The sequence below is a fragment of the Chaetodon trifascialis genome, chromosome 9 (assembly GCF_039877785.1).
Source record: "Chaetodon trifascialis isolate fChaTrf1 chromosome 9, fChaTrf1.hap1, whole genome shotgun sequence".
Lineage (NCBI taxonomy): Eukaryota > Metazoa > Chordata > Actinopteri > Chaetodontiformes > Chaetodontidae > Chaetodon > Chaetodon trifascialis.
The window spans coordinates 5691861-5719446 of NC_092064.1; the positions used below are offsets into that span (position 1 = coordinate 5691861).

The following is a 27586-nucleotide window of genomic DNA, read 5'->3' on the forward strand; positions in this document are numbered from 1 at the left end:
TCCCTGCTGAGGGACTGCTGACCACACAATACTTAATAAGCTGCGTTTCCACAGCAGGAAAATTTGGAGGAACTCCACCGCAGAGACCAGTGTCTAGTTCCAGGGACTTTGTTTCACCCCCCAGAAAGGTTGTACTTTTTGGCCTTGCAGCTCTTAGCATTACTGATTGGTCGAGCACTCTCAGCATTTTATTTCAGCCATCATTTTAAAAAATGTGCAGTCACAAATGAGTTGGTCTTTTGTTTGCTGCACTTCAACACATCAACACAGACTCATGGAAGAAAGCACATGACAGATGGACCGATGCTGAAGTCCAGGCAGGGGCGGGGCTTGCGGACAGGCAAGCCAGGCAGTTGCTTTGAGTCCCCGGCCATTTATTTACAATGATGATTATTGATAGGCCTGGGCCTCTGTTGGTCCCTCGACGTCACTTTGAGAACCATTAATCTATTTTTTCAGTATTCATCTCAAATGTCCCAGAAATTGTGCATTTATGTGTGCAAAAACCAAATTTTAGCACCGTGCATGGGTGGGGTGGAGGCCCCAGGGATTTCTTGCTTGGAGCCCCAAGATACCCGAACAACGCCACTAAGACCAGGTCTTGTTTTTGCACAGTTGAGCAAAAAAAATGAAGCCGTCACATTTTCATATGACAGCTTCTTGGGTCTTTTGCCCTTGGTGGAAATGTGGACAACAGTAGGCTGAAAGAAGCTTTTAGTTCCTTGAGAAGTAGCTCCTAAAGGTTCTTACTTTAGTTTGTGTACTTTGGGTGCAAATGTGTTGCAGGGATCTTTGGTACAAGTAACAATGCTCATGGTCAGTCATCAATAAGTTAAATAAAACAAATAAAACAATATCACCATTATAGACATGAAGCTTTCAAAGTGGCACATTAAATACGCCAAAACAAGATATTATGGGAAGTAAGAGAGCAAATAAGAGTGTTTAGTTACAGTGTATATTTCTGTCCAAATAAAAGTAGGGACGAGAGCAGATGAGAGAGAGCAAGAAAAAGATGTCACTGAGCAGAGACTTACATGTAACAGGAAGGAGAGGAAGGGAAGAGGCACAGTGAGAGAGTAGGAGAGAGGAGTTCTAATAGTTTACACAGTGGAAGGATATAAAAGCAACCCGGCCCGCCTCCCTGCCCTCCCCTCCCCTCACATTTACTACTCTGTCCATGTTGTTTCTTCACTCCACCACCACCACCCTCCTCCTTTATCCCTCCCTTTCTCCTCCCTCCTCCGGGCCAGAAGAGAGGAGTGATCAACCTGAGAGTTTAAACAAACCAAAGAGCCGGCAGGGCAGAGCAGGGCAGAGCAGAGCAGAGCTCACACACACTCGCGCAGACACATTCATACAGCTGTTGAGCACTGAGGAAATCTACTGAGCTGTACCGGAGAGTGAAGCTGAGGTAGGTTTGTTGCAGCTGTTGAGTGAAGATTACCTCACTGCTGTGTTTAATGGCAGTTATGAAACATAGCTGGCTCAGAGAGATGTATGCTTCTGACTCCTTAAAAACAGATTCTCTTGTTCAGTTTAAAGCAAAGTCAGAGTAGTTTGAACCAAGTTTGCAATGTTTTAGATGTTGTAGTGGATTTTTTTATGTGCAAGCTTTCATTTAATTCTTATTATGCTGGATATTTTCTAACATCGCTGTATTTTTGCACAGGATATCACATTGGCCTTGGTTGGTTCCTCTCAGAGTTCTACGGCTGTCCACAAGCTGAACGTCAGGTCTCGTCCCTTTTGTGCTTTCAGATAGAAGACCGAGTGAGTCATCTCTACCTGAACAGCAGAGCTTACTGAAAGAGAAGCAGTCCAGGAAGTCCCAGGAAGAAGCTGAAGGATTAAACAGACCAGACCTTTGCCCCCCCTCGCAAACTTTCACCTCCAAACTCTTCCATCAGTCTACCCTTCAGCCAAACCTGCAGCACCCTGAGTGAAGCTACACATTCTCCAGTGGTCGGAGGATCTCACTCTCAGACGTCAACTCACGGACTGAGAGGCTGTCTGGACAGTTTCCAGAGTGCCCACAGCTGTTCCGATGGAAGCCCCAACCCTTGCTGAGATTGGAGACTTGTGTCATCCTCGGTCTCCGTCTCCAGAGGGGGAGACCGTGTGTGCAGCTCTAGCCCGTTACGAGAACACTCTCAGAGATGCCATCAGGGAGATCCACGTGGATGTCAGTGCTTTTAAGCTGGGCATGGAGCGACGTCTGGAGGAGACAGCTAGCCTGAGCAGGCCTCTTGGACGAGCAGTGGCTCAGCTCCAGCAGGAGAACCGGCAGCTCAGGAGTCAGCTGGAGGCTCTCACACGACAGGTGGAGCTCCTGAGTGGGATGACGTGTGACAGGAGCACCTTGCTTAACAACAGCCACAATCACAGTCAGAATCACAAGAATCACCTTAGTGACATTCAGGAGAACCATCAGGAGATGAAAGAGGTGATCTATGGGAAGGGAGAGGCTCACACTCAGAGCCAGACTCACCTCCACATCCAGTCCTGCAGCCTGGGAAACCAAGGCCAGAACTACAGCGCCCTCAGCAGCCAGTCCAGTCCTGCGTCCCCACCTGCCACCTTCTCCTCGTCGCCCAGCTCCAGCAGTCCTCCTGCAGGTTCCAGGGTTTCCTCCATGGTGACAGGCCCAGTGTCAGGCAGCAGCCCCTCCACCACCCGCTTCTCCAGCCGAGCCACATTCGCTGTGTCCAGCAAGACTAATGTGAGTACTGCATGTTTATAGAGGAGAGAGTTCATGTTTGTAGTCAGCAAATCCAATCATTTTCTCATGCAATTGAACTGTCGGTTTGTTTTGTTCTAACATTCAATTTGGCATTTGTACAATTTCCCACTTGGCAGTCATTACTTTAACTATTTCAACCATTTATCCATCAATGCACTGTGTCTTCTAGGTTGGGAAAGTGCCGCTGTGGTAAATATGCAGAATGTGAGTTTGACTGCAGCTTTGCTGTGTTGTGACTGTGTGGATGTGTCATACGAGGCACTGGCTGTGTCACTGCGGTTGCACAATAGCCCTCCACAAGGATGCTTTAGTATTTATGAAGTACAGTAACATGAGTCAAGCAGGCTCCTGGGAGGTGAGGTTAGTGTGGTAGTGTGGTTTTCAGACCTGAGTCAAATATGTGAAATCAGCATTGTGAAATGTAGGTTAGCCATTATCGCTGTCGTTATTTGCAAACCTTGCTGGTCCAGTTTGGATAATTTTATGTTTTAGCTTCACCTGAATGATTACATGGTTCTGGCTTGAAAAAAATCCAAGCACTGACCTTGTGAAACCCCTCTGAAACTCTGCTGAATAAATTCAGAAACTCAAGAGCCAAGCTAAAAACAAGCCTGTTTTCTCAGTTCCTGGAAAGCTGACATTTTTCTTCAAGCCAAGGGTGTATCAAAACTGGCTCTATGCTGCGTCTGGGTTTGTGTCTGGGTTACATCACTGCATCAGTCGTGACCAGACGGCCTGTGTCAGTGTTTTAGTGCTCAGTGGATTCTGAGTTATTATCGGGGGTACGTTTTTACCGTCACCTTGGGATGCTGCTGATGGAAGTCTGTCCTCTGGAGTTGGACTAACTCGTCTTGGAGTCCGTCACAGTAATCGTCCATGTTTGTTCACTGATTGTTGCATTAATGAATTTGCTTCCTCCCTTGGCTCATCTTGTGTCTGATGAAATCAAAAAAAGAATCTCCTGGCCTCTGTCCATCCTGTCGTTGCTGCATCACTTAGCCAGTAGATGATGAGCGTGCAGTTTTCCTGGCCTTCTCCTGATCGCAGATTTATGGGGTTTTCAGAGCAGAAAGGAAATTCTGTCTAAATATTTAGAAATATGAGAGAGTGTACACCAGCTGATGACAATCAAGGCTTTTTTCTCTCTTGTCTTCCCATTTTTTGGCAATAAAATATACACATGGATCTGCGTGTGTTGTTGTAACACAGCCCCCTCTAGAATCTATGATCTTGCAATGGCAAGAATGAAGGCAAATTCAACCAATGGCATTAATTTCAAGAACTTTTAAGCATGCTTGCATTATTTTTAACAAACTTTTGGATTGCAGCACAATCCAATTTTCCACTTTCCATCTGTGTGCTTGGTATGTTAAAAACAGGAGCATTTAAGCCAAAATAGGCTAAATGCTTCCATGTCATGGCTGGAACATGCTTCTCCATCTGTATAAAAGCAACCATGCATGCATCTTCTTTTATACTTCTATAGATTCAGGGCATAATACCTTGTGCACAATGGCTCCATATTGAGGGATTCTTTGGCTATTGATGAGTCAACAAGTACACTGGCCCTTTAAAAAATGTTTACGTGCTCTCTAGTGGTCAAACTATGTAATGCTGACACTGTGAACTACTTTACCTCCAGCCTGTTTTGGCATTTCTGCACTGCCATTTATTGGTACCTGTCAGGATCGCTATAATTATACATCAGCAAAAAGCTGACACTGACCAATGTGTTTTCTACCACTCCGTGAATGCTTTTACAGCAAATGTAAGCTTTCGTGAACTGAATGTAGCTTGTGCGTCAGTCAACAGTAGATAATAACGACTTTTATTTGGTACTGTATTCCTTACGTAAAGTAAACAGTGAAACCAATTACTTTCAATCACATGTCAAGCTGTTTTGCTGTGCCAGTACTTCACTGCTACCGCAGCGGATAATTTGAGTGGCAGGAGGAAGTCCACAGAGGATGTTATTTGCTTCCAGGGTGCTCTGTCCAGCTCTGGAAAGTATGATATTTCTGAGGCCTGTTCCTTGGTGAATCTCTTTATTTTGTTTTGCCTGTAAACTCACACCAAAGCTGGGACACATCACACACATACATACTTATATTGTTGTACACATTCTTTATGCATAGCAAGTGCGTATTTGATGGACTGCAACAGGCAGGAGGTGGTCACAACCTGATATGACACAGTTTTGGATTTGATTTTCCAAAATGATACAGGCTGCAACCACAGACATCACCTCCGTATTCAGGCTATCACTGTGATGTACCAGCATCTATTTCAATATGAAATTTCATACAAGGTAAAAATATATGCACATGTACAGATACAGATATGGACAAGACTGTTTAAAACACATGCACAAGCACGCATTATGCAAATAGCTGTTCCTCCTGTATCTGTAATTATCAAACTATGTGGTGGATACAACAGAGGAATGTTATCATCTGTGAAATCTTGTGGTCAGAGCTAAACAACACAAGAGCACCGTTGTTTCTGTGTGTCTGCTGAGGGAGATCCCCCGCTGTCAGCCAAATTCACAGATCAGATCAAACACGAGATGCAGAGAATACTGTGAAATAATGCATCAGTGCACAAAGATTCGCTGTGTTTCTGCTGCTCCTCTGCTCACATCGTGGTAAACAGCTTCAAAGGATTTTTTTTTTCTGTCCACGTAGTCAGATCCCGACACACTGCTGTTTGATTGATAATTGCAGCTCGCTCTTCCTGCCACATCCTCACCTGTCTGTCAGGGAGAGATGTGAGGAAGATGCAGTGCATTAAATTCAGTTGGCTGTTCAAACAGGCCTGATTGACATGATACATCAAGAGCTACACACGCATTCTGAATGGCTCGAATCCCAGCCGAAAGCAGACTGTGCCAGAGAGATGTGTATAGGCGTGTCTGTCTTCCAGCCTGCTCTCCAGCTGTTACTGCGCACCTTCACCGTGACCTGCGAAGCCATCACAAGACGACGCACACACATCTGCATGTACACACGCAGAGCTCTGAAAGACACCTGCAGCATGTCAGCCTGATCTCGTTCATATCGAAAACACACCTGCAGCACGCATCCGTATGAGTAATGAATACTTTCTTTCTTCTCTCCAGGCTTCAAACAAGAAATCGAATGAAAGATTTGGTGTTTTTCCATCAGCTGAGTTGAAATATGAATGAAAGAGTTTATAGGTCTCTCATTATGCCTTTAGTGACAAAAAAAAGTTTTACAATATTTGAGAAATTTTGCCATCATGTGCCACCACTGTTCCACTTTTCTGATTCAGTGCGTCGGAATTTGCATAAAAATACTTGAATGGAAACCCAGCTGTGTGGATAACAGTGTGTGTGTGTGTGTGTGTGTTTCCATCTGGAAGGTTTTTGAGGTTTGTAAAGAGGCAGCTGTGTGGTTCTTTTCTGTCCTCTAATGGTCCTGGGCAACAGGAATTAGTCAAGATTAGGATTAGGACAAAGACCTAAGCCTCCTCAATAATGCCTCCTCTTCCTCCTCTGTTTTCCTCTTCACTCCCCTCTGCACACATACACACTAACGCACACATATGTCAGCAGACAACATCGCTGTTGCCAATTACAGTGCCAAAGCAGCCGTCTCAAAGGGCCATTGTGAGGGTTCTTGTGTTTCATTGGGAATACATTGAGTGTGGAAGGCTTTCAGAGAGGGCCCTCCTCTCATCCTCCTTTCTCACTCCTTCTTCTCTTCTCCATCTCTCACCTGCATCCTGATCTCACCCCATCAGATTTTTACTGCTGTATGCCACACATTTAGAGATTGATCCTGGAAATGTCGTCTTGGATTCAGCACAGTTTTACAAAGAAAAAACATATGAACTCTCTAGCGTTTCCACAGCTCACTCTCGCTGTCGTCATCAGCATTGTTTTCATGGAGATGAACTTTGGTCTGAAAACAGGTGGTAGTATATGAGGGAGGCTGTGACAATCTTATGGTTGAAAGCTCCAGAAAAGAAGTAAGTGGACCTTTGAATTTAAGGGGCACTCCACTGATTTTACATGTAATTTCAGTTTACCCATTATGAGGAGCACTACTGGCCCTGTGAAAAAAGATAAAAAATGTTTTCTTTGGCTCTTGAGGAGCTTTTTCCAAGTCTGCTGAAATAACCCTGATGACCTCACCATGAGGTCATCAGGGTTATTTCAGCTTGAGCAAGGGGATTAAACTACTTCTACAGAGACAGAGAGCCTGCGCTATAAACTAGGGTGTGGAGTTAGAAAGATGAGGAAATTCATCAGGCAGAGAAGGTTTAAGAAAAGATAAGTTGAATTATGGGAAATGTAGGATCCAGTGTTTTGGAGCTTGACACATGAGGTAGTTAAGGGAGGGAGAGTTTCCATTCTCATGAAGCTGATACACTGACCATGGATCATGCTGTTCATCTCTATTTTTACACCACTGGTCTATTTTATTTTTCTGAGAAAGCCAGGCTACATTGCTGGAGCCCCTCTGAGATTGTTTTTGTGTGTTTGTGTGAAATTAGAGATGATTTTGTGAACTTTCAAAGGTGCAACATCGAGGTAACATTTAGACTATCACAGTATGAACAAGTATTAAAAATCTTCTTTCTACTAACATGTTTCATCACATCACAGGTTGACTGGATCAAATGCAAATTTTATACAATCACAAATACATGATTAAAATTATCACTGTAACCCACAAATACATTCCCAAACCACACCTGAACCACTCAAGAGTTTGTTAGACACAGCACATTCCTGTAGTGCTGTGTGTGTGTGTGTGTGTGTGTGTGTGTGTGTGTGTGTGTGTGTGTGTGTGTGTGTGTGTGTGTGTGCGCGCGCGCGCATGTGTGCTCATTAATAGATGAACAGATCAGATTAGTGCTGTCAGGTCAGAGGTTTATCTGCTGTCCTCTATCAATGCTTTGAGACGGGGGGCGTTTGATTTATGGCTCAATATAACACTTGCATCATGTGTTATGTCAGAGGCGATTCCTTGAGATCGGAAAGTTGAGTTTGGGGCAGTTGTGGATATGTTTCTTGTATGGACTCTAAGTCGAGGCTGTAAAGATGTCACATGAGTTTCCACTTATAGGTGTTCCATGTAGGAATTTGGCATCGATAAATCATTGCTGTGCAAAGTTTGAGGTTTTCTTACTGTCAACAGTGTGGTACAAACTGTGCAGAAGTTTTGGTTGGTGGTGGCTGACAGTGGAAGGAATGAAAGGCAAAATCACTTTCCTTCCTTGCAGGAAGCAACAGGATTTATGGGAAATGTGGTTTTAATTTTGCGAAACATCTGTACTCACAACTCCACTGCTGCGAGACAGAAGCGACCCATTGTCTCCACCCATGTCTCATTTTTAAAGCAATGATAACAAACTATGAAACGGAAATTGACAGTAACAACATATGGATGTTTTAAATTAGACTCATGCCATGTCATGGTCTGATCTGATCCTTCAAAGGTACCAGTAAGTGATGTGAACGGCGAGGTGTGTATGAGTTGGTATAAATTTCATCAGGCGCTCCCTCTTACACTGATGGTCTCCCCCCTTCCCTCCCTGTGCACCCATTAGCTCCATCTCCCTAACATTACACAACTCAACCTTGATGCTAGCTGTCTCTTGCCTGCACACACACACACACACACACACACACACACACACACACACACACACACACACACACACACACACACACACACACACACATAGACGAGCAGCAGACCACTGCAGTGTTTTAGTTTAGTCACAGTCTGAGAACAGTCTGATGGATAGATTGTACTAAAATGTTCTGATCCTGGTCCAAACTGAATTACACTGTGATTACTGGCTGCTGGTGCACATGTTTACATACATGCACACACAGACCTTCCTTTATCATTAAGTTATGGAAAAGATTAATCCACTATTATGCAGTGCTGCAGTGTATGCACACACATACTTGTTCTGTATATGTGGAGATACACACACACAAGCACCAAATTTGACTGTGGCCATTTTCCTGCTTTGTGTAGTGTGATTGTGTTGAACATATTAAGAGATGCTGTTCTCTTGCCTTGGCAGAAGTGATCCTTTTCCTCCTTTTTTAATATAATGTCATGCTGTTGTGTGCTGAGTGTATTTGGTTGTGATTGTGTCTTGCTGCAATGTTAAATTCCTTCTCCAGTAACTGCATCTGAAGTATGTCTGTGTGTTGCGATAAACTATAAGTATTTAAGCCTCATGCTGTAGATACCAACAATTTAGTTTTGATTTATAGTTTGGTGTCTGATGTCAGTCATAGCACCACAGCAATACAAAGCATTGTTCCAATGTGATGGGGTCATGTGTGTTTTAATTATATTCTTCACACTAAGTTTGTTCACATTGTTTTATTTACTTTGCGATATGAAGTGACTGCAGGAAGGTCAGTCTTGTTTTATCACTTAATATGAGAGTATTCCATGGCATCACTGGATTTATGTGTTTGTCATTCACTATGATAGAGAGCACTGGTTGCTGAGAGCAGAAGCTTTGCAGTGGAGCTGACCATGCTTTTCTTAATCATAGAGTTATCAACAGCCAACAAAGGTCTTCAATATTAACAATTTCCACCAGCATTCAAAACACAGTAGGAAAAGCACACAAGCAGTAATTATAACTGTAGTATGGATATATATATACTTACATCTGAGCCTACGCATTGAGCAGCAACAAGGACTCCGCTGCAAGAACTAACCCCCCTTTATAAAACACATGAACGTTAAATGTCAAAACAACAATACCAAAACGCATAGCTCATAGGGAGCACAGCAGAGTAAACAGTGATGGCATCAGGTTATAATGACAGTGTTGCACACCTGCATGAATGTGATTGGTCATGACAAGTCAGCTGATCGCAGGTGATGAATGAACCAGTGGAGGTGAAGCATGAATGAAGCATCTGATGTCAATCACTGAATACAAGCCCAACTTCAGACCTAAGGCTACGCTCCATGGGTAGTACCATTAGGAATGTAGTGACTTGCCTCTGCACACACTGATGGTATTGTTTAACAACCAATCATATGATACAGAAATATTATACCACATGGTGTAGCATATTAGAAATGTTTCAATGCTTTGTTTTAGCTCAGTTTGAATAAAAAGTCACTGATCTCCTTCATACTGACTGAGTTGGATTGTGTGCGTGGGCTCAGCTGGGTTAAGGGTTACACTACGGAGTAGAGAGTGGAGTGTTGTTTATCTCCATGACAAAGACAGCTGACATTTACACGCTGTCTGTGGAGACTCCCCAGGCTGAGCCAGCTCTGACGGTCTCTGATGCCGTGACATACAACCTCTGATCTCTGCATATTAACAGATTCAACCAGCACCCTTCCATCCATCCATGTACTCCTCTCTGGCCCTGTGCCCCCGTCCTCACCCTCTCACCCCTCCCCCAATATCCCCCTCTGAGCTCAGCAGCATTTTAAGGCTGGATTCCTGGCACCAACCCCCCTTTGTGGCTATTAATACAGCCATGAGCAAGATAGAAAGCAGAAGACAGAGTTTCAACTCACTGTTTACTATTTTGCCAAATATATGATCTGACTTTGAATCATAACTTGACTTTAAAAGCCTGCCATAGATTGATTCATCATTTCACCAAATATCATTTCAAACTCATGAGTGGTTTGATAAGGCAAACCACTTATCAAGGCTTGAATGCTGGTTTGGCAATATTTATTCTGATAAAGTCAGCTATCAGTAAAAAGTTAAAATAGATAGACTGATATAGTAGAAGGGAAATAAAACAGGGCACAGCTGAGGAGGAGTGTGTGTGTGTGTGTGTGTGTGTGTGTGTGTGTGTGTGTGTGTGTGTGTGTGTGTGTGTGTGTGTGTGTGTGTGTGTGTGTGTGTGTGTGTGTGTGCGTGTGTGCGCGCGTACACATGCTGGGGGTTTAACAGAGGTATGTGGCCACTCCCTGGCTACCCCTGGCTCTCTTAATGACTTCCAGACAATAGGCCGTGTTCCCGTCATCATCTCTGTGGAAACAGGTTAATAACTGACTGGCCGGTGGGACAGCTCGCCCTCGCTGCCCTCTGGAACCAATAAGCCTTACTGGAAGTCAACTTCAGAAGTAGATTTCAAGCTTGCTTCTTTGGCCACATCAGCTCAATCCACTGTGGGAATATTTCACAATTTCATTTAGCTGCGCTCGGACCCAGTGTGTTGGAATAATGCCCAGAGGGAACTTTCAGGGGAATTGGCTTTAAAGGTTGGGTGACACTGTGTGGGGTCATGGGTGAGAGAGCAGGGGTTCCTGGAGTTTTCAGGTTTTGTCAGACATTAAGTCTCCTACCATGGGTGGGTGACCCACATATAAGTGCTACTTTGGGCCCAGCAAAGTAGGAACATGACCCAGAGTTAATCTATCCGCCTGTCAATCACTGCGTGGGTGAAATACAAAATGTAAACCCTCTGAGGGTGAGATGATGGAGTGTTGGAGGTGAACATTCAGCCCGTTGCACAGACAGCGTATTTGTTTTCACAACAAGATGAAACTATCGTTAGGCCTGCAGGGAAATGGGGCACTGCAGCAGCTACATGAACAGCATGCAGGGAGTAAAAGATAACAATGTGTAACAAACGGTTAACATTTCCATGAATCACAGAAGGCACATTCAACAGTAGAACTTGGTATGTGGGAATGTTTGAATGAAGATATGAAGGAAAAAAAAGAACAAATAGTGGCCTTATCAGAGTGTGCAAAATATGATAAATAAATAGGCGCTGCAAAGAAGACAAAGAAAAATATGCATGATCCAGTATGAATACAGATAGGCAGTATCACCTATGAGAAAAAACATGTGAAGAACGTGTGAAAGCCTGCAGGCTAAAGTAAACTATACAACTCATTAAATACATTAAATATAAATATAGCTCTCACAATTTAATAAACATAGTGTTTTAGGATTTAAGCACCAAAGCATTTTGGATTGTGTGTGAAAAAGCTTGTCTCCTCTGCTGTCCTCTGGGGAAGTGTGAATCGCTCTCAGGGAGATGGGATCTTTTGGCAGGGCTGCCTCTCCACCCTTTATCTGTGTGTTTTTTGCTGCAGACCTGGCCAACCTCACAGGGCCAAGTGTAAACAGTAGTTTGTGTGATGGCGACGGTTATAATCGTGATGTCTGCTCCAGCTGATGTCTGTGATTCTCAGTCACAGGTCTTCAGATCAGGGCTCAGGCTGTGCAGGATCTCAGTCTGAACAAACACAACAGCAGCTCACAGACAACGTCTTCCTCTGTGGTGGAGGTTGTGCTCATCAGTCAACTCAGCAGCTGTTATATTTTATTGGTGAAGATTTTGCAGACATGTGGCTGGGAACAAGTCTCATCTCCCAACCCCTGCAACCAACCTGATGATGACACTAGATAAAAAGTTAAGTGAACACAAAAGGTAATGCAATCCATCTTGAGTGGGAGATGAATGTCTATACTAAATTTCATGGGAATCCATTGAATAGTTGTTGAGATATTTAGCTGAAAACCAGAAATGACAACCTCATGATGGCTGTAAAGGAAGTCCTTGGATCACCAAAGTCATTGGGAGACATCATATGAGTATCATGAGCGTCTGTACGAAGTTTCGTGGCAATCATTCCAATATATGCTGAGATATTTCTGGATCAAAGTGTTGTACCAACCCACCGACAGACTGTCATTGCCACCCCTAAAACCACTGCTAGCTAAAAATGCAAATCAATCAAATGACATCACAGCCATCATATTTGTGGTGCAACTCATAGGAAACCAGATTAGATTATGATAAGACATTAATATTACCCCCTCAAAACAGTTTCTACTGGAGCAGAGGCGTCTCTCACCTGTTTCTCCACACACACACACACACACATACACACACACACACACACACACACACACACACACACACACACACACACACACACACACCACATGTCCAGTATAGACAGCTTCTCTTTGGAAATGGGAGTGAAGGGAGAGGTGATACAGACTGTGTTCTCTGTCAGCTCACCTCGCAGAGGTCAGCATGTCAGACTCCCCCGCCTCGTCCTGCCCTCCTCTGCCTCGCTGCCAGGAACAGAGGAGGAGAGGAGGATGGAGGAAGGGAGGTGGACAGCAGAGACAGGAGAGTCACTCTATTGTTGCCATATGTTGGAGCTAGACGTTACAGAGGAGGGAGTACAAGAGTGAAAAATGATCTTTTCCCTACAGCTACAAAGACCTATTTCTCCTAGATATTTGGCCTGGAAGAGACCGAAACCATGCTGTTCTTCCACCATGATGCTTACAAATTTTTAACAGTGACTTAATCAAAAACAGATGAGCAAAGGCTGATGGGAAAGTGGGAGCAGCTGAGCAAATTTTCTGTTACGTGTGCTATGCATGAACAAATAATGTATATATATATATATTTTATTTTTTAGTTTGCCAAAAAGTCATTCACAGACAAAAAACATGGCTGGATATCCTACATAGTGAGTTATGTCTTGGATCATTAAGACCTCTGGTCCTTTCATTTAAGTGTATTGTATTTAACCATAGCTGAGGTCTCTAAGACCCCGAACAGAAATAATGTGCTATTTTCTGGACTTCAGTAATGTCAGTTCAGAATCATGTTCATCATCATGTTCATAATGTTTTAAGGGATAAAACTAAGTATGTTTTTGTTTAAGCCACTGAAGAGGGTCTGCTGTGTGCAGGACCCCAAACACAACATTAGTGTCACATATTTGTTTGTGGGCAATGAGAGATCATGAAGTGTCTGTATGTCTCACTTTAAAGAGAGTGTTACAAACCTCAAAAGAATCACTAAAGCATGAATGCACTCCTGATTTTAAGATGCAGTTTGCAGAGAAGCACATGTGAAATCATGTCAAGACTGTAACTTGCGTTCAGTGGTGCTGTGTTTAGAAAGAAAACTTTTCCCTGTACAGTGGCTCTCACCTGCAATTAGGTTTTATACCCTCTTAGTTCAAAGGCTGTGCATATTTTCCACTCTCAACCCAAAGTGGTATTCCCTGGATTTCTCCAGCAGAGAAATTGCAGGCTGCATGAATGTATTTGAAGAACAGGTGGTTTGGCTGTGTCTCTCTTCCTCTGAGAGGATTCCTCGGTAGACTCCTGGGAGGAAATTACAGAGCAGGAGTCCTCTGTCACTAACTGTTTCCTCTGATAGCTGAGGAGAACTCTGATATCTTTACAGTAGCTGTGTCACGGCTGTGTACACCATAGTGTGCTTCTTGCTTCATGTGTTACGTTTGCACTTATACTGCTGCAATGCTCTGAGCTTTTCTGTTAGTTCTGCAGTAAAATGCAAAGTCACTGGCTGTCACTGTCACGTAGTGTTGTTGACATTGCTTAATGGCTGCTAACAAGCTTGGTAATAATTCATACATTGAGTGCAGTGTACTGTATGCCCGTCCAGTCACCTCACTCAGTCAGCCATGTTATTGCTCCCAGCACAAAGGCTTCACTGTGAAATGCTGCATGTCTTGACGGCAGTCTTTGTGTTAGTGCATTTGTTTTGCAAATTAAAATGAGAAGTAAAGTTAGGAACCCCTCATGATGAGTGTGTCTTTGTGTGACACACACACACTGGCACTGATTGGCAGGCTGCCAACCTGCCTTCATTGTTCGAGTGTTGTATTCCTCCACCACCTAAAGGCCCCGTGAAGCTCAAATGTCACCCTAACAGGGACAGAGAGAGATGTAAACACAGGCTGAGGGACTGAGGACAGCTTATGAGATGAAGGGGTGAAGAAAAACACAAGTTTAAAAGAAAAGTATCACAAGGATTTTTGGTTACATAAATAACACCAGTAGAAACTTCATTAAAATAAATGTGGGAGCCTGATGAAGAAGGTCACTTTTCAGGATGTTAATGTTCATACTGTGTGAACTGACTTGCTAAAATCCAGACTGATGATGAAAAGTTCCAAAACAAGCAAGAGGAGACGAGGGCTGCCCTCCAGAACTGACCAACCATGACAAGATGAGCGGAATTGCAAAGGCTTTGACACCAAATGCAGTGAATAAATAATGACTTTAGTTCGAGTTGAAAACGTAGTTAGACATTTTAAAAAATGTTTGCCTTCTTTATTGCCGACAGCTAGATGAGAGTATTGAAACCACTCTCATATCTGTAGGTTACATATTAAGCGAGAGCCCTCAGGCGATTAGCTGAGCGCATCAGGAACCATTTCACAGTTAACAAAATCACTCTTTGCTGTTGTGTGTGGGGATTAAACAAACTAGACATGTCCAGAAGTTGATGGTGTATCATAAACAAGTACTCAAGTAGAACTAAAAAATATCATCCAGGTCTCTCCAATCACATCTTTCTGAAACTGTCTCATATCAGATGACTCATTTGCGCTAATTAGAAGCTAATGCTGTGATCTTGTGTCATTAAATGCCTTTTAAATACAGGTGTGTTCACTTCTTCACTGAGTTGAAGAAGGCCATATGAAATAAAAGTCTTTTTTGTGTGTGCATATTTTGGTCTCTCCTCATCAGGCTGCACCAATCAGCAATAGTAGTTAAACACACACCACCCACACATCTTCATCAAACAAATCTCAGAGTCACTGTTTTATTTCAAATGCAATGTGCTGGACTACAGAGCCACCACAGCAATGCGCCACTGCTCTGATGCTTTCTGAGTGCACGGTATGTTTCCCAGAAGTCAACAGTGTATGCTCATCAAATACTCGCCCTCCTGCAGCCAAGCCATCCCATCCACACCTCGCCCCCACCTCGACAAAGTCTTTATTAAAGTGTCAGTGATGGAGATGCCTCTGACAGCTAAACAATGTCTTCTGACTAAACACAGGACGTGGCGCTCACCCAGCAGCTCATACCTCCTCCTGTTTGAACAGACAGGTTTCCCAGGGCACATTGTCCAAAAGTAAAAGCCAACATCGCAGTAACTGCAAATGTTACACATTTTGTTAACTTTCCATGTGGAAACTTTCCACTGAGTTAACACTGGAACAGGGCCAGTAATTGTCTTTCATTTCTTTATGGAAACAGGACTCAAACTAGGGGTGCACGGTGGCGCAGCAGGTAGTGTGCGTACCTCACAGCAAGAAGGTCACAGGTTCGATTCCCGGGTCGGGCCTTTCTGTGTGAAGTTTGCATGTTCTTCCCTTTATCATAATGTGTTGTACCACTATTAGCTTGAAGCTAACTCTTTAACAAAACAATACATACATGCAGCCTAATGTTACGTTGTCAGTAAACTACATTTGAAGACATCTTCATCGTGCACTGTGGAGCTGGAGGTGATGCAGAGCTTCTGCAATTGCTTGTGTGTCCAGTTTTCTCCTGATGGAACATTAGCGAAGCGAGCAGCTGTTTAGAACACGTTTTGATTTAGCTTGAAGGGTATTTCTAGCTGGAGATCAAACTGCTGGAATTCTGTCCCAACATTTTATAGTTCCCCCACTCATGATGCAATGACGCACGCTAAGGAAGTAAGGATTTGGTGTTCCCTGAAGACAGAAAAGGGAACTTTTGTCAACTTAGACTTCTGTCACTTTTGTTATGACAGAGATTTTGCATGTGCCCACATTTATGGGCTGTTCCTCTTCTATGTAGTGCAATAAGAGGGTGACAGCTGCCAATAGCAGCCCAGGCTGAACAACTGGTCAACCCACTTTAAGCTTATTTACATTCTAAAAGTCAGGGACTAATTAGGATAAAGATAAATGTAAATACACCTTCTGTATGTCCATCAAGGGTTCTTCACACAGCTCAGCTCGGTCTATTTTAGTGTCATCGTGACATGATGCTACTTTTAGTCACTTATCAGTGGGCAGCAAACACTCTAATACATGTGTCTGCCATCGGAGAGAAACGTGACTTGTGGTGTGAACTGACTGATATGGTTTTGTGAAGATGCCATCAGTTGATAGGTTTAGGTGATGATATCTTTAAATTTGATCCCTATTTTACAAGGATACAGGGTTTCATCCAGACTTTGACTGTTGGCATGGGCGTAGTTTTTGGGATCGTCATGGGACAAATATAATACTGACCACATTTTTAGGTGGTCTATTCAGCAAGCATTGGATTGGTAGTTAAATTCTGGAAGTGGCCAAATCCATTATCAATCCACACAACATGGTAACAAGATCTACAGTCATGCTCGCAGCCCAGTAAGGCTGCATGAAAACACAGAGCTGAAGACTAATGTCGCCAGCGGCAATGATAACATGTTTAACATGCAGTGCTGACCAAAGCCACCGTGTCAGCCTAGTGTATTGGCATGATAATACTCTCTAATAAGCACTAAACACAAAGTTATTTTGAGGCTGGTGGGAATGCAGTTAGTTACTAGATGCAGAGTTTGGCCTGATGATGATGAAAAGTTAAACGTTATGACAATTTCTTCTGTGGGGAATATGGATGTCTAATCAAGTGTCTCTTCCATCCTCCATCTTCCAGCTGTATATTTACATAGCTTTCATTGCTGCTGCAGACTTATATATCCACACCTACTCATGTCTAAATATTTGCCATGTAGCAGCTGCTAGCAGCAATATTGACCTCTGGTTGCACTCGATAGCTTCCTGCCTTTGATATAACACCAGAGATTGCAGATGTCTTTATCTGTTGGTCCTGTCCTTATTGAGTAAGAAAAGAAGCAATGTTTTTTTGTTTGTTTTTTTAATCCAGTCACTTTCATGTTGAAATGGTCTCAAAATCACACCTTAAGTGCATAAACAAGCAGGAAGAAAGTGGTTACAATGAAAAAGCTGGGATGCAGAAATGCAGTCCATAAAATCCATCCATAAAAGGCAATGATCCTGAAAACAACCAATCAGCACATCAAGTGCAGCAAATCCAACGGATGTCAACTGATGTTCAAGTGCATGCCCATGAGGTTTTAATGTCAAAGTGTTTGTGTATGCATATGTGTATGCGTCAGTACTGTGCCATGTTAAGTATAAGCACCAGTGTGTTCTGCCAGCAAATAAGACCTCGAGATACCAGAGAGTTTATAGGAACCACAGTGGCTCTGCTATCATGTTCCCCCTCTGACCCACTGTGGACGTCTGATGATCTGAGTGCTTAAGCCAGGAAAGCTCCCCTTCCCAAAGCCAGACATTCTGCAATTTGTCTCCCTCCTCCAGCTGTTTCTACCTCACTACCCTGACCCTCTGCCTCATTCCCCATCATGCAATATACAGCTGCTCCTCTCTGCCTTCCTCACCTTCTTATACATGATGATATTTTCTCCAGAAGTCCTCACTTTATTTCCCCATTCCCCTCCAGGTGTGACCATCCCAACTTTTTATGAAATGACAACCCCCTCTCCACACTCTCTTCCTGCCTTGTTTTAACACACACACACACACACACACACACACACACACACACACACACACACACACACACACACACACACACACACACACACACACACACACACATACACACACACACACACACACACACACACACACACGACTAGCATTCCTATACAGTGAGCTCAGCCGAACACACACATTTACACATTCCCAGCTATTTCGTCAAGTGAGCGCAGCATGCTATCTAACAGCAAGTACAGCATATTGTTCTTTTTAAGTGTGTGAGACAGGAGGGGATACAGTAGTGGTTTTAGGTTTCTGCCTTGCTAGAGACTTTATCTTTTTGCTGGCAGAAAATTGAGTTCTGAATTCAGTTCTTCTGCTATAGCATTTAGCTAGGTTTTAAGAGATTTTGTGCCCGAACTAAAACAGTCAAGGTAAACGGAAATGTATTTGTGGTACTCACTACATTGAAAAATAGCATTTAACATCTCGACAGTGTTCCAGTGTTCCTACTCGCCTTCAACTCTGCTCATCAAACATACAAATCTCTGCTTGTTTTCTGCAGTAGGTTTTTGGAGTATTCTGGGGATTCTGGAAATGAACTATGATAAACTGATGCATGCTACCTGCCCAACAGACTCGCTGGTGAACATAGTTGAACAGTCAGTGTTAAAACAGCATTTTCAAGTGATTGCAAATAAATGTGAATTGTTTTGTGTTTGGTCATGTCCTCTATCTGCTTCTGACAGTGGAGACAAGCTGACCAGATGTTGCAGTTCTGCTCCAGATGCTATTAAAACACAGAATTGATGCATCAGATGTGCGAGTGGTGAAATAATGCTCTTGGTCAAAAACAGCACCGAAATCAGCCATGTCTGTTTAATTCCAGTGTGACAGCCAAGTTCGAAATACAACCAGCTGTTCAGGGTTATTTGTTGCCAAAGAGCTGAGGATCTCCAACATAGCTGTCTGAGGGTGTGTTAGTGTCCTGAAAGCCTGTTTCAGGATCTGTTAGACCAGTATAGATACAATGTGACATGTGGTTTGATACTGACCTTGAGAAAACAGGCACGGCTATCAGCACTGAACTATTGACCTGAGTAGTGTTGCTCTGTGCCAAAGGGGCCGACTATCAACAAGTTCCAGCTATCTCCCTGACAGAGCCACATGGAAAGTGACAGCCTGACCCACAACCTATGTGGGTCAGCAGCACCATGCTGTGAAGAGTTTAAGATAGAATTATCTGCTCAGGATGGTGATTAGCTGTTTCCACATAGCTGATTGTGTTTGGAAAGAGGAAAAAGAGCCTCCGCTGCAGGTCTGCACTGATCACAGAGACAGGAAATAGATGGAGTCACATAGACATGAAATGTGAACTCAAGATGCTGATGATGTTTGACATTAAAACTTGATCTCAATCATTTTAGCTCAGGCTGCCAGATCACCAGACAGAGTTTGGCAGCTCTCCCATCACCGAGCGTGTCAGTGACAGTGGTGCCAGATTTAAAACAAAGACTTCTCGAGTGTTATCGCAGGAGGGGAGGCAAACACGCAGAACAGAACACCCCGGTGCCTCTCACGCCCACCACAATCAGCTCATTTATCCACTTCACTGAAGTCCACACACCAGCCAACTTTGAAGTTCCTTGAGTCGTGTCGTGCCTTGCCAATTTGTTTTGTTTTGTCTGAAGTTGTGTCAAAAAAATCCACATGTTTGAGAAAAAAGCAAAACCTTTAAAGAGTGAAATGGTCCAACAGTGACTCAATGAGCTATGGACATCTGGATTTCTTTTTTTGTTCAAACCAGAGGAACATGATGCCCTGACTGTCTGTGGTCCAAACACAACATATTGACTTATAAATGACTCCAAGCAGAACTCACACAAGTACACAGGAACGAGTACAATAGTGTGGGCAGTCAATCAATACAACTAATCAATACCACATTGATTAATTGACCAGGTGCTTAAACTGCTGGCTTTAAAAACAAATTTTTCAGTTCCAGTTCCTTGTACTCTGTTTTGGAAGTAAAAGACTTCACCAGCAGACCCCCCACTGATCGTCAGTGAAGGTCAAACATGACTTCATGCTCCTGTAAAAGCAATGAAGGGTGGTAGTGTGCTGTTAACTTCATAACTCCCTGTGTTTCAGAGTATTGAGAGAGAGGAGCCAATAGATGTGGACCCCACCCCAACACATGCTGGCCTGGAGAATGGACATGCTGCTGCCACAGGTAACCATGTCACAACTGTTCCACAACATGCGTCAACGTTGTTCACAGTCATAGTAGCCCTGGAAAAAAAAGCAGTTTTAAAGGGGGGCTGTATAATGTATTCTGTGGATCTGAAGAAGCTTAACAAAGTCTGACAAAATAACCGATGATGTCATCAGATTATGCTTACACTCAAATCTGTAACAGAGAGGAATGAAATATGAAAGACTTGGATGATATCAGACAGGGAGGGGCTAACAAAAAGATGCAACTGAGCTGTTATTAGAAGAAATGTAGGATCCAGTGTTTTTGGAGCCTGACTCATCCTACAGACAAAAAGTGAATATTTTAGCTTCTACTGTGTCCATGCTTCTTACAATCTGTCTATTGTGAGACGCAAATGTTAAATGGAAGTTCAATGGTAAATTATTAAGGAGAGCAACCTTATGTGCACATCTTTAATCTGATTTGAATCTTCTAAATGTACGGGGTTAAAGAAGTTGCCCGATAACAAAGAAGTTGCTTTTCTCATGCTTCTTTGTCACGATGATCGTCGTTGCAGTCATTAAGGTTTTCAGTTCAGGGACTGCAGTTATACGTCTATCTCCCTGTATTTGGTGTGTATGTATGCTGTGGAAAAAACAAAATGGGGAAGTTCAGGATAACAATTAGAGTTGAATTAGTTAAAGCTGCGTTTATTGTTTTTTGGCAGCTCAGTGCATCAGGACAAGCTTAACACAATGTTGACATATTCTCACCTTCGAGTTTTGGCCTCAACTAATTCCTGCGGGAAATATCCACCTTTAACTACTTAATACTCAACTATGTTCAGCAGCTAGTTGATCATTTTGTCTATTGGCCATTTGGTGCTGGGTAGGTAGTGTAGGGACAGCAGTTTATTGGAGCTTTTTTACTGAGAACAGCTGTTTTTGTGCAATGGGAACCCAAATCAATGTGTTTAAAAGTATAAAACGCTCCATAGAGCTGAGAGAAACTGTAGAGTCTGGTGATCATTCTCTGTGAGTTTGTTACTATGAGCAAAAACTTTTACATTACACATATTGTTTGATCCATTGTGAATATAAAAATATTGACGAGTGCAGCTTTGAGAGTTTCATCAACATGTTCATTTCAAATCTTAATATCCAACCAGAACATTCAGCATTGGTACACGGGAAGATCTCTCCACCCAGTGTCTTCCCACACGAGCACACAGCCCCCGTCGCCATGCGGATGCCACACCTCCCCATCATCGCCACAACCAAGACGGCAGAAATTAAGGGCCCTGATTCTCCCAGCAGCCCTGTTGGTTCTCGGTCCTCTCCAGTCTCTGAAGCCTCACCTGCTGGCCAATCAGATGCCAGCACCAAACAGACCCAACCAATAGAGGAGCCTCCACTTCAACCAGGTAGCTAACCAGGTCTCAGTTCTATTTCAGCTCATCAACATCTGTTTGTTAATAGCTAGATTTTTCCGTCACACTTTATTTCATTAATACTTGAACTGAAATGTAACATGTACAAAGTCCATGTATTTTACATGTGAAAAAACAAATTGAATTGCTTTCTTCTGTCTTATTTTCATGCCATGAATAGAGGATGATGTACTTACAACTTTCGATTTCCTTGTTCTTTGTTGCTGTTAGTATCTTCTACATGGACCCCTACACCTGTCAGAGCTCTTGGATCTCCCTGCCTTCAAGGTGAGCCATGCATTCAGACACACGTTATCCTGTTAGAGACTGCAACATCATCAATGTGATTCACAGTGACTCTTTGTCTTGTGCAGAGAAAGCAAATTCAGCCCCTGCTAAGTCTGTGACCTACTCAGGGCTGCTGCAGCACGACAGGTGAGACATGAAAGCAGACATTGTTCAGGATAGGTAAAACAGCTTTTGCATTGTTTGACCCTTCTGCACTCACATCCTGCAGAGACAATGGCGTAAGCAGTGACAGGCCCTTTGGACAGGTGGGAGAGAGGAGGCGGGAGCTGGTGAGGTCACAGACCCTGCCACGTAACATTGGTGCTCAGGCTCGTCGGTCTATTTTTGAAAGACTGGACTCTGAAGCCAGTAACAGGTAAATGCACAGAGCGCTACATTTGGGTGAATAATTGTAGAGAGAAATTTCCTGTACATTGAAACTCTCACACAAATCCTGACCCCATTTCTGCTTATGTGCAGTCGCCCCAAACCAGTGGACTCTAAACCCAAACTGAAGCGGTCTCAGAGTTTTGGAGTGTCCAGCGCCAGCAGCATCAAACAGATCCTTCTTGAGTGGTGCCGGTCCAAGACCATAGGATACCAGGTAAAATATCAGTTACAAACATGCAGACACAACTCCAGTCTGGCAGTGTTATCCAGTCATTTATTGCATCACATTCATTCATATTCAGCATATTTTCAAACATAATAAGCTGTCATTAAGCTCCTCACAAGTTCAACATCTAAGCCTTAAAGTGGGCAGCACATCAGCAGCCGCACTGTTGATACGAGAAGTTAATAAATTCACATTATGCTTTTCAAGATGTTTTCCAGTGGCTAGTCTTTTCAGTTTGTCTGTCTGCTTGGGAATAATGTTGTCCTCGTCCTTAAGTCTCAGTTGACAGACCCTCCTGTCTGCACCTGAACACACCACATAGATATCAGTGCAGGCTTTCAACTGCAATATCATGGCAATATAATGTAACTGAGAAAAACAGGTAAGTCTGAGGTTTAAAGATAAAAATAGCCTATGACTGTAGTGATGAATTGCCTGTGCTCATGGAAACTTCATAGTTTATAGAAACCGAGTCTTTTGTTTGTATTGATTTATTTATTTAAATAAATTTTGATTGCTATGTCTCACATCTGTGGTTCTCTGTGGTTCTCCAAACCTCAGCAATTAAAGTGTTACATCTCATTTGTTTAATGCATGCACAGACAGAAATGTGAAAATGCAGTTGTTGCCTGGACATCATGTAACTCGTTTTCACATGTCTCTGTCTGGACAGGTTAAACATAAAAAGTACATGTAAATTAGAGAGCTTTAGAGGTGTTGGCAAGCAGGTTTTTTTTTTTTTAACTTTGGAGACAGCCAGGCTAGCTGTGTCCCCTACTTCCAGGCCTTATACGAAGCTAGGCTAATTGCCTTTCGGCTCCAGGTCCTTGCACACTGGACAGACATCAGAGTGGTATGATTACCATGTAACTCTTGGAAAGTAAGCGTATTAGCATGTTTCCCATGATGTTGAGCTATTGCTTTCACAGGGACAAGGCACACTTATATAACTTGCATCACTGTAAGTTTGCCAGACAACGATTTTTGAAGCATTCAGAAAGAATTCAGATGACCAGCCATAATGAAATATTTACACAATTCGCCATAAATGAGTTCAATATGCAAAACCTCCAGCTTTTAGTATGAGATGAGGGATATAAATAAGTTTTTAAATGAGCCGAACACCTGTCTCTCCTTCATACAGCTTTAACCTGTCAGCACTCAGGGCAGCGCTAATGTGTTAATTATCTATCTCTCAACAGTAGAGGTGCATGGAAGTGAGTGTCCATGTGAAGAGACACATGTGAATGTGTGTATGTGTGTGTTTTGGGGGTTCAGGCTTCAGGGTTATTGTAGTCTGCGTCATGGTTGAGAACACCGACTCATTGCTTCACTCTGGTACCCTTTTCTTACAGCAGCCTGTGCCAGCTGCCCCATGTGGCTTTGGTTATAGTCAAGCCAGGCGAAGCCAAGACTCTTATTAAATGGGAGCAAACACTCTCTCACACACACACACACACACACACACACACACACACACACACACACACACACACACACACACACACACACACACACAAGAAAGAGATGTTAATCTGATGACTTGACATGTTGCGTTTCATTCAAAGCAAAGTCCAGACTAATAAAGGACAGCCTTGAAATGACATGACTTCAAAAGCACGTAACGGACCGAAAGCAGGAGGAGGAGAGGAAAGTGCGAGAGAGAGGAGGGGAGAGTCTGCTTTATCCATCATAATTATGGGCTAGACAGTGACTGAGGAGATGGCTTTATGAAGCCGCAACGAGCTGCCACTCAGTCATATTCCTGTGCTTCCGTCAGTCCTTCAGCTTTTACTGCTTTCTTTCCTGCACACAAAGACCTGCAGTGACACAGGAAGTCACTCACTGACACACACGTGCAAACTTGCCACATCATCGCCAGATCTTCTTCTCTGTTTCTCTACAGAACATTGACATCCAGAACTTCTCATCAAGTTGGAGCGATGGGATGGCTTTCTGTGCTCTGGTGCACTCTTTCTTCCCCACTGAGTTTGACTACAACTCTCTGTCGCCCGCCAACCGCAAACACAACTTTGAACTGGCCTTTGGAACCGCAGAGTGAGTGATATCAGTACATCAGTATCAGAAAACAAGGAGAAGCCAGCTTTTTACAAGCGTTTCTGTGTTGCTCATATGATGAATATGATGCATTTTAATTAATTACATATCCATTGCTTATTAAGGGCGAGCATGAAGAGCTAACATTAGGACATCAAGAGATGGTCTGATGTGACTGTTGTTTCAGAGTCTTTCCCAACCTGACAAAAAGTTTGCATATCAATATTTTTTCCCCTTTTTTTTAGAATTAATTAGACAATTAAACAGAAAATATAATATCAACATAAATCTGCATTACATTTTCACCTTTTGTTTGTTTTATTTGATTTGACTGCTCAGACAAACTTAGCATTTCAACCTTTTTTAAAGGAGGTGTTAGACATTTGGGGAAAAACACGTATGTTTGCTGTCATTCTCAGAGTAAAATGAGAAGATTAATACCATTCGTATGTTTGTGCGCTATCTTCAGAGCTGCAGCCAGGACATGGTTAGCCTAGCTTAGCATTATTAACTTCACTTTTCCCAAATGAAAAGATACTCACACTGCACCTCTGAAGTTCAGTTAGTAGTGTACCGTTAGTTTGATTCCATACTCAGAAATGTATTTCTTGTATAAATGTATGTATAAATGTATTTCTTAGCTAGCAGCGGCTGGGTGCAGTGAGTGTGCACAGTTTGCCAGTCTTGTCGTCACAGTGTGAGGCTTCCAGGTTTGGTACCATGGTGCCTGTACAGAGTCCTATACTGAAACCTGTGCTCACTAACCTGCCTGGCCACCCACATTGTAGCTAAATGAATGAACTGTTGTTTTCCAAGCAATAGTTATACACCAAGTACATAATCTTGCTAAAACCACAAATTCTATTTTAACATTTCCGTTTGTACATGGATTAAACACATGGTTTACACTGGAGTATTTGGGAATTTTTTGGAGAAAGCCGGGCTGTTTGCCCCTGCTTCCATTATTCACGATAAGCTAAGTGAAGTTGATGCACAGACAGAAAGCAAATCAGCACATTTCCAGAAATGTTGAACTATTTCTTTAAAGCCACAATAGAAACAGCTTCAGCAGCTTAACCCATTGATCTAATTATGCAACAGCACAAGCACTTATCTGTTTTTGGCAAGTCAGCTGTGGTTTCTGAGTTTTGCTGAATTGGCCTTAAAGTATTTATTGGCCTTGACTGCATCAACAATGCAAGTTTTGACATTATCGTGCCTGAATGTCTCTTAATTTGTTTTCCTTGTTGGTTTTGTTTTATAGCCCTCTTATTATTTCATATGCCAAAATGTACCACACACATTTTATGTGGTGGTATCTGTGCCTGTCCTGTCTGTCTTTTTCTTTTGTATGTTTGTTAAAGGTGTTCGTTCGTTTTGTCTGACTCCATGGCTTCACAGAGAATGGCACAGACTGACACTGTGCATACAGGCTGCATATTATAGATCAGACAGTATACAGGGCTCCAGCATGGACATGCACGTAGTGTACGTGACGGCTTAAAGACTTGATTTAAGAACGTGCTAGTCTTTGACTGATAACACTGCTGCAGAATTAAGCTGATTTGACTGAAAAACAATATTCACTTGGTCACAGAACCAATCCTTCATGTGTGTCAGCTTTAGATTTGACCTCTTAAAGAGATCACACAGCAGAGACTCATAGCACAATAAATGCATATTGATTATCATGTGCATAAAACCCCTCAAAACATGTTTGTTAGAACGTTCGGGAAAAGTCAGTGTTTTCGTCAGAACTATGAATAACACAGTATGAGATGCAGACTATGGCGTCAGAAATGTTACATTTATGTATCAGGCTGATATTGGCTGTTGTGTAATCTTTGCCTTGATTCAGTGAAGTCGTGTTTCACCTCTTCTCTCACAAGGGGGTTAAATGATTAACTGACTAGATTAAACAACAGAAAATTTATTTTAGTTTTGATAATCAACTCATTTTTCATGCAAAATTACCAAACACTCTCTGGTTTCACCTTCTCTAATGTGAGGATTTGCTGCTTTTGTCTGTTTTGTATCATTGTAAACTGAGACATTCTGGACCACTGGTCTGAAAAACAGGCTTTAGGAAAATGTGATTTTTATTTTCCACTATTTCCTGACATTTTGTTGACTAAAGAAACCTGAAAGTGATTCAGCCAACACATTTTGGTGCATTCAGAGATATGTGTGTATGACTTGCTTCATAAATCTTTCCACTCTCACAAGTGTCTCTCTGTGTCTCCAGGGTGAGAGCAGGCTGTGACCGGTTGATAGAGGTGGAGGACATGATGATCATGGGTCGTAAACCAGACCCCATGTGTGTCTTCACATACGTCCAGTCCCTGTACAACCACCTGCGGAAGTTTGAGTAAAGTCCAAAAGCCGAGGATCTGATTTGTCACATGGTTCTCCTCTTTCACTCATCTTCTTTCAACCTCCTCATCACTCTGAGTGGGGATCCAGAGGCAGCATGGGAGCGCTTTGAAAAGACAACACTGCCCCCTGGTGGTGGATTAGCGTCCATTCCTCCACGTGCTCACACCTCATGTCGCAGACACATGGTGGGCTGAGACTCATGAGGAGAATGCTGTGTGTGTGTGTGTGTGTGTGTGTGTGTGTGTGTGTGTGTGTGTGTGTGTGTGTGTGTGTGTGTGTGTGTGTGTGTGTGTGTGTGTGTGTGTGTGTGTCCTGCGATGTTAGCTGTAATGAAGAAGATGGTTTCACAGACAAATGTCAGGGTTGGTTTTTCAACAGTAGCTTTTTCTGTGTGTGCGTGTGTTTGTGTGTGTATGAACTATCATGGACAAAGAGTAGAACTATTGCTGTGTTCAGCATCAATCTTTATTATCGTCACACTTGTTTGACAGTGAGTGTCCACATTAACTTTTGATATTGCACCAACGGAAAGTTTCACTGATTAACAAACCTG

The 27586-nt window shown here is 42.9% G+C and overlaps 1 protein-coding gene across 2 annotated transcripts; it reads left to right on the forward strand.

Annotated features, from left to right (window-relative positions):
• Positions 1 to 1361: 1361 nt before the first annotated feature.
• Positions 1362 to 27254, forward strand: smtnl (smoothelin, like). 2 transcript variants are annotated; one of them, XM_070970738.1, is made up of 10 exons: positions 1362 to 1414; positions 1673 to 2722; positions 20221 to 20302; positions 21435 to 21689; positions 21927 to 21983; positions 22070 to 22130; positions 22213 to 22359; positions 22464 to 22587; positions 24506 to 24657; positions 26903 to 27254. In XM_070970738.1, exons 2-10 carry the CDS (start codon positions 2048 to 2050, stop codon positions 27027 to 27029), a joined length of 1680 nt encoding a protein of 559 aa, XP_070826839.1. In that variant the 5' UTR covers positions 1362 to 1414; positions 1673 to 2047; the 3' UTR covers positions 27030 to 27254. The 2 variants fall into 2 exon arrangements, with proteins under 2 accessions (XP_070826839.1, XP_070826840.1); XM_070970739.1 differs by lacking the exon at positions 1362 to 1414 and having other exon boundaries at positions 1634 to 2722.
• Positions 27255 to 27586: the final 332 nt, after the last annotated feature.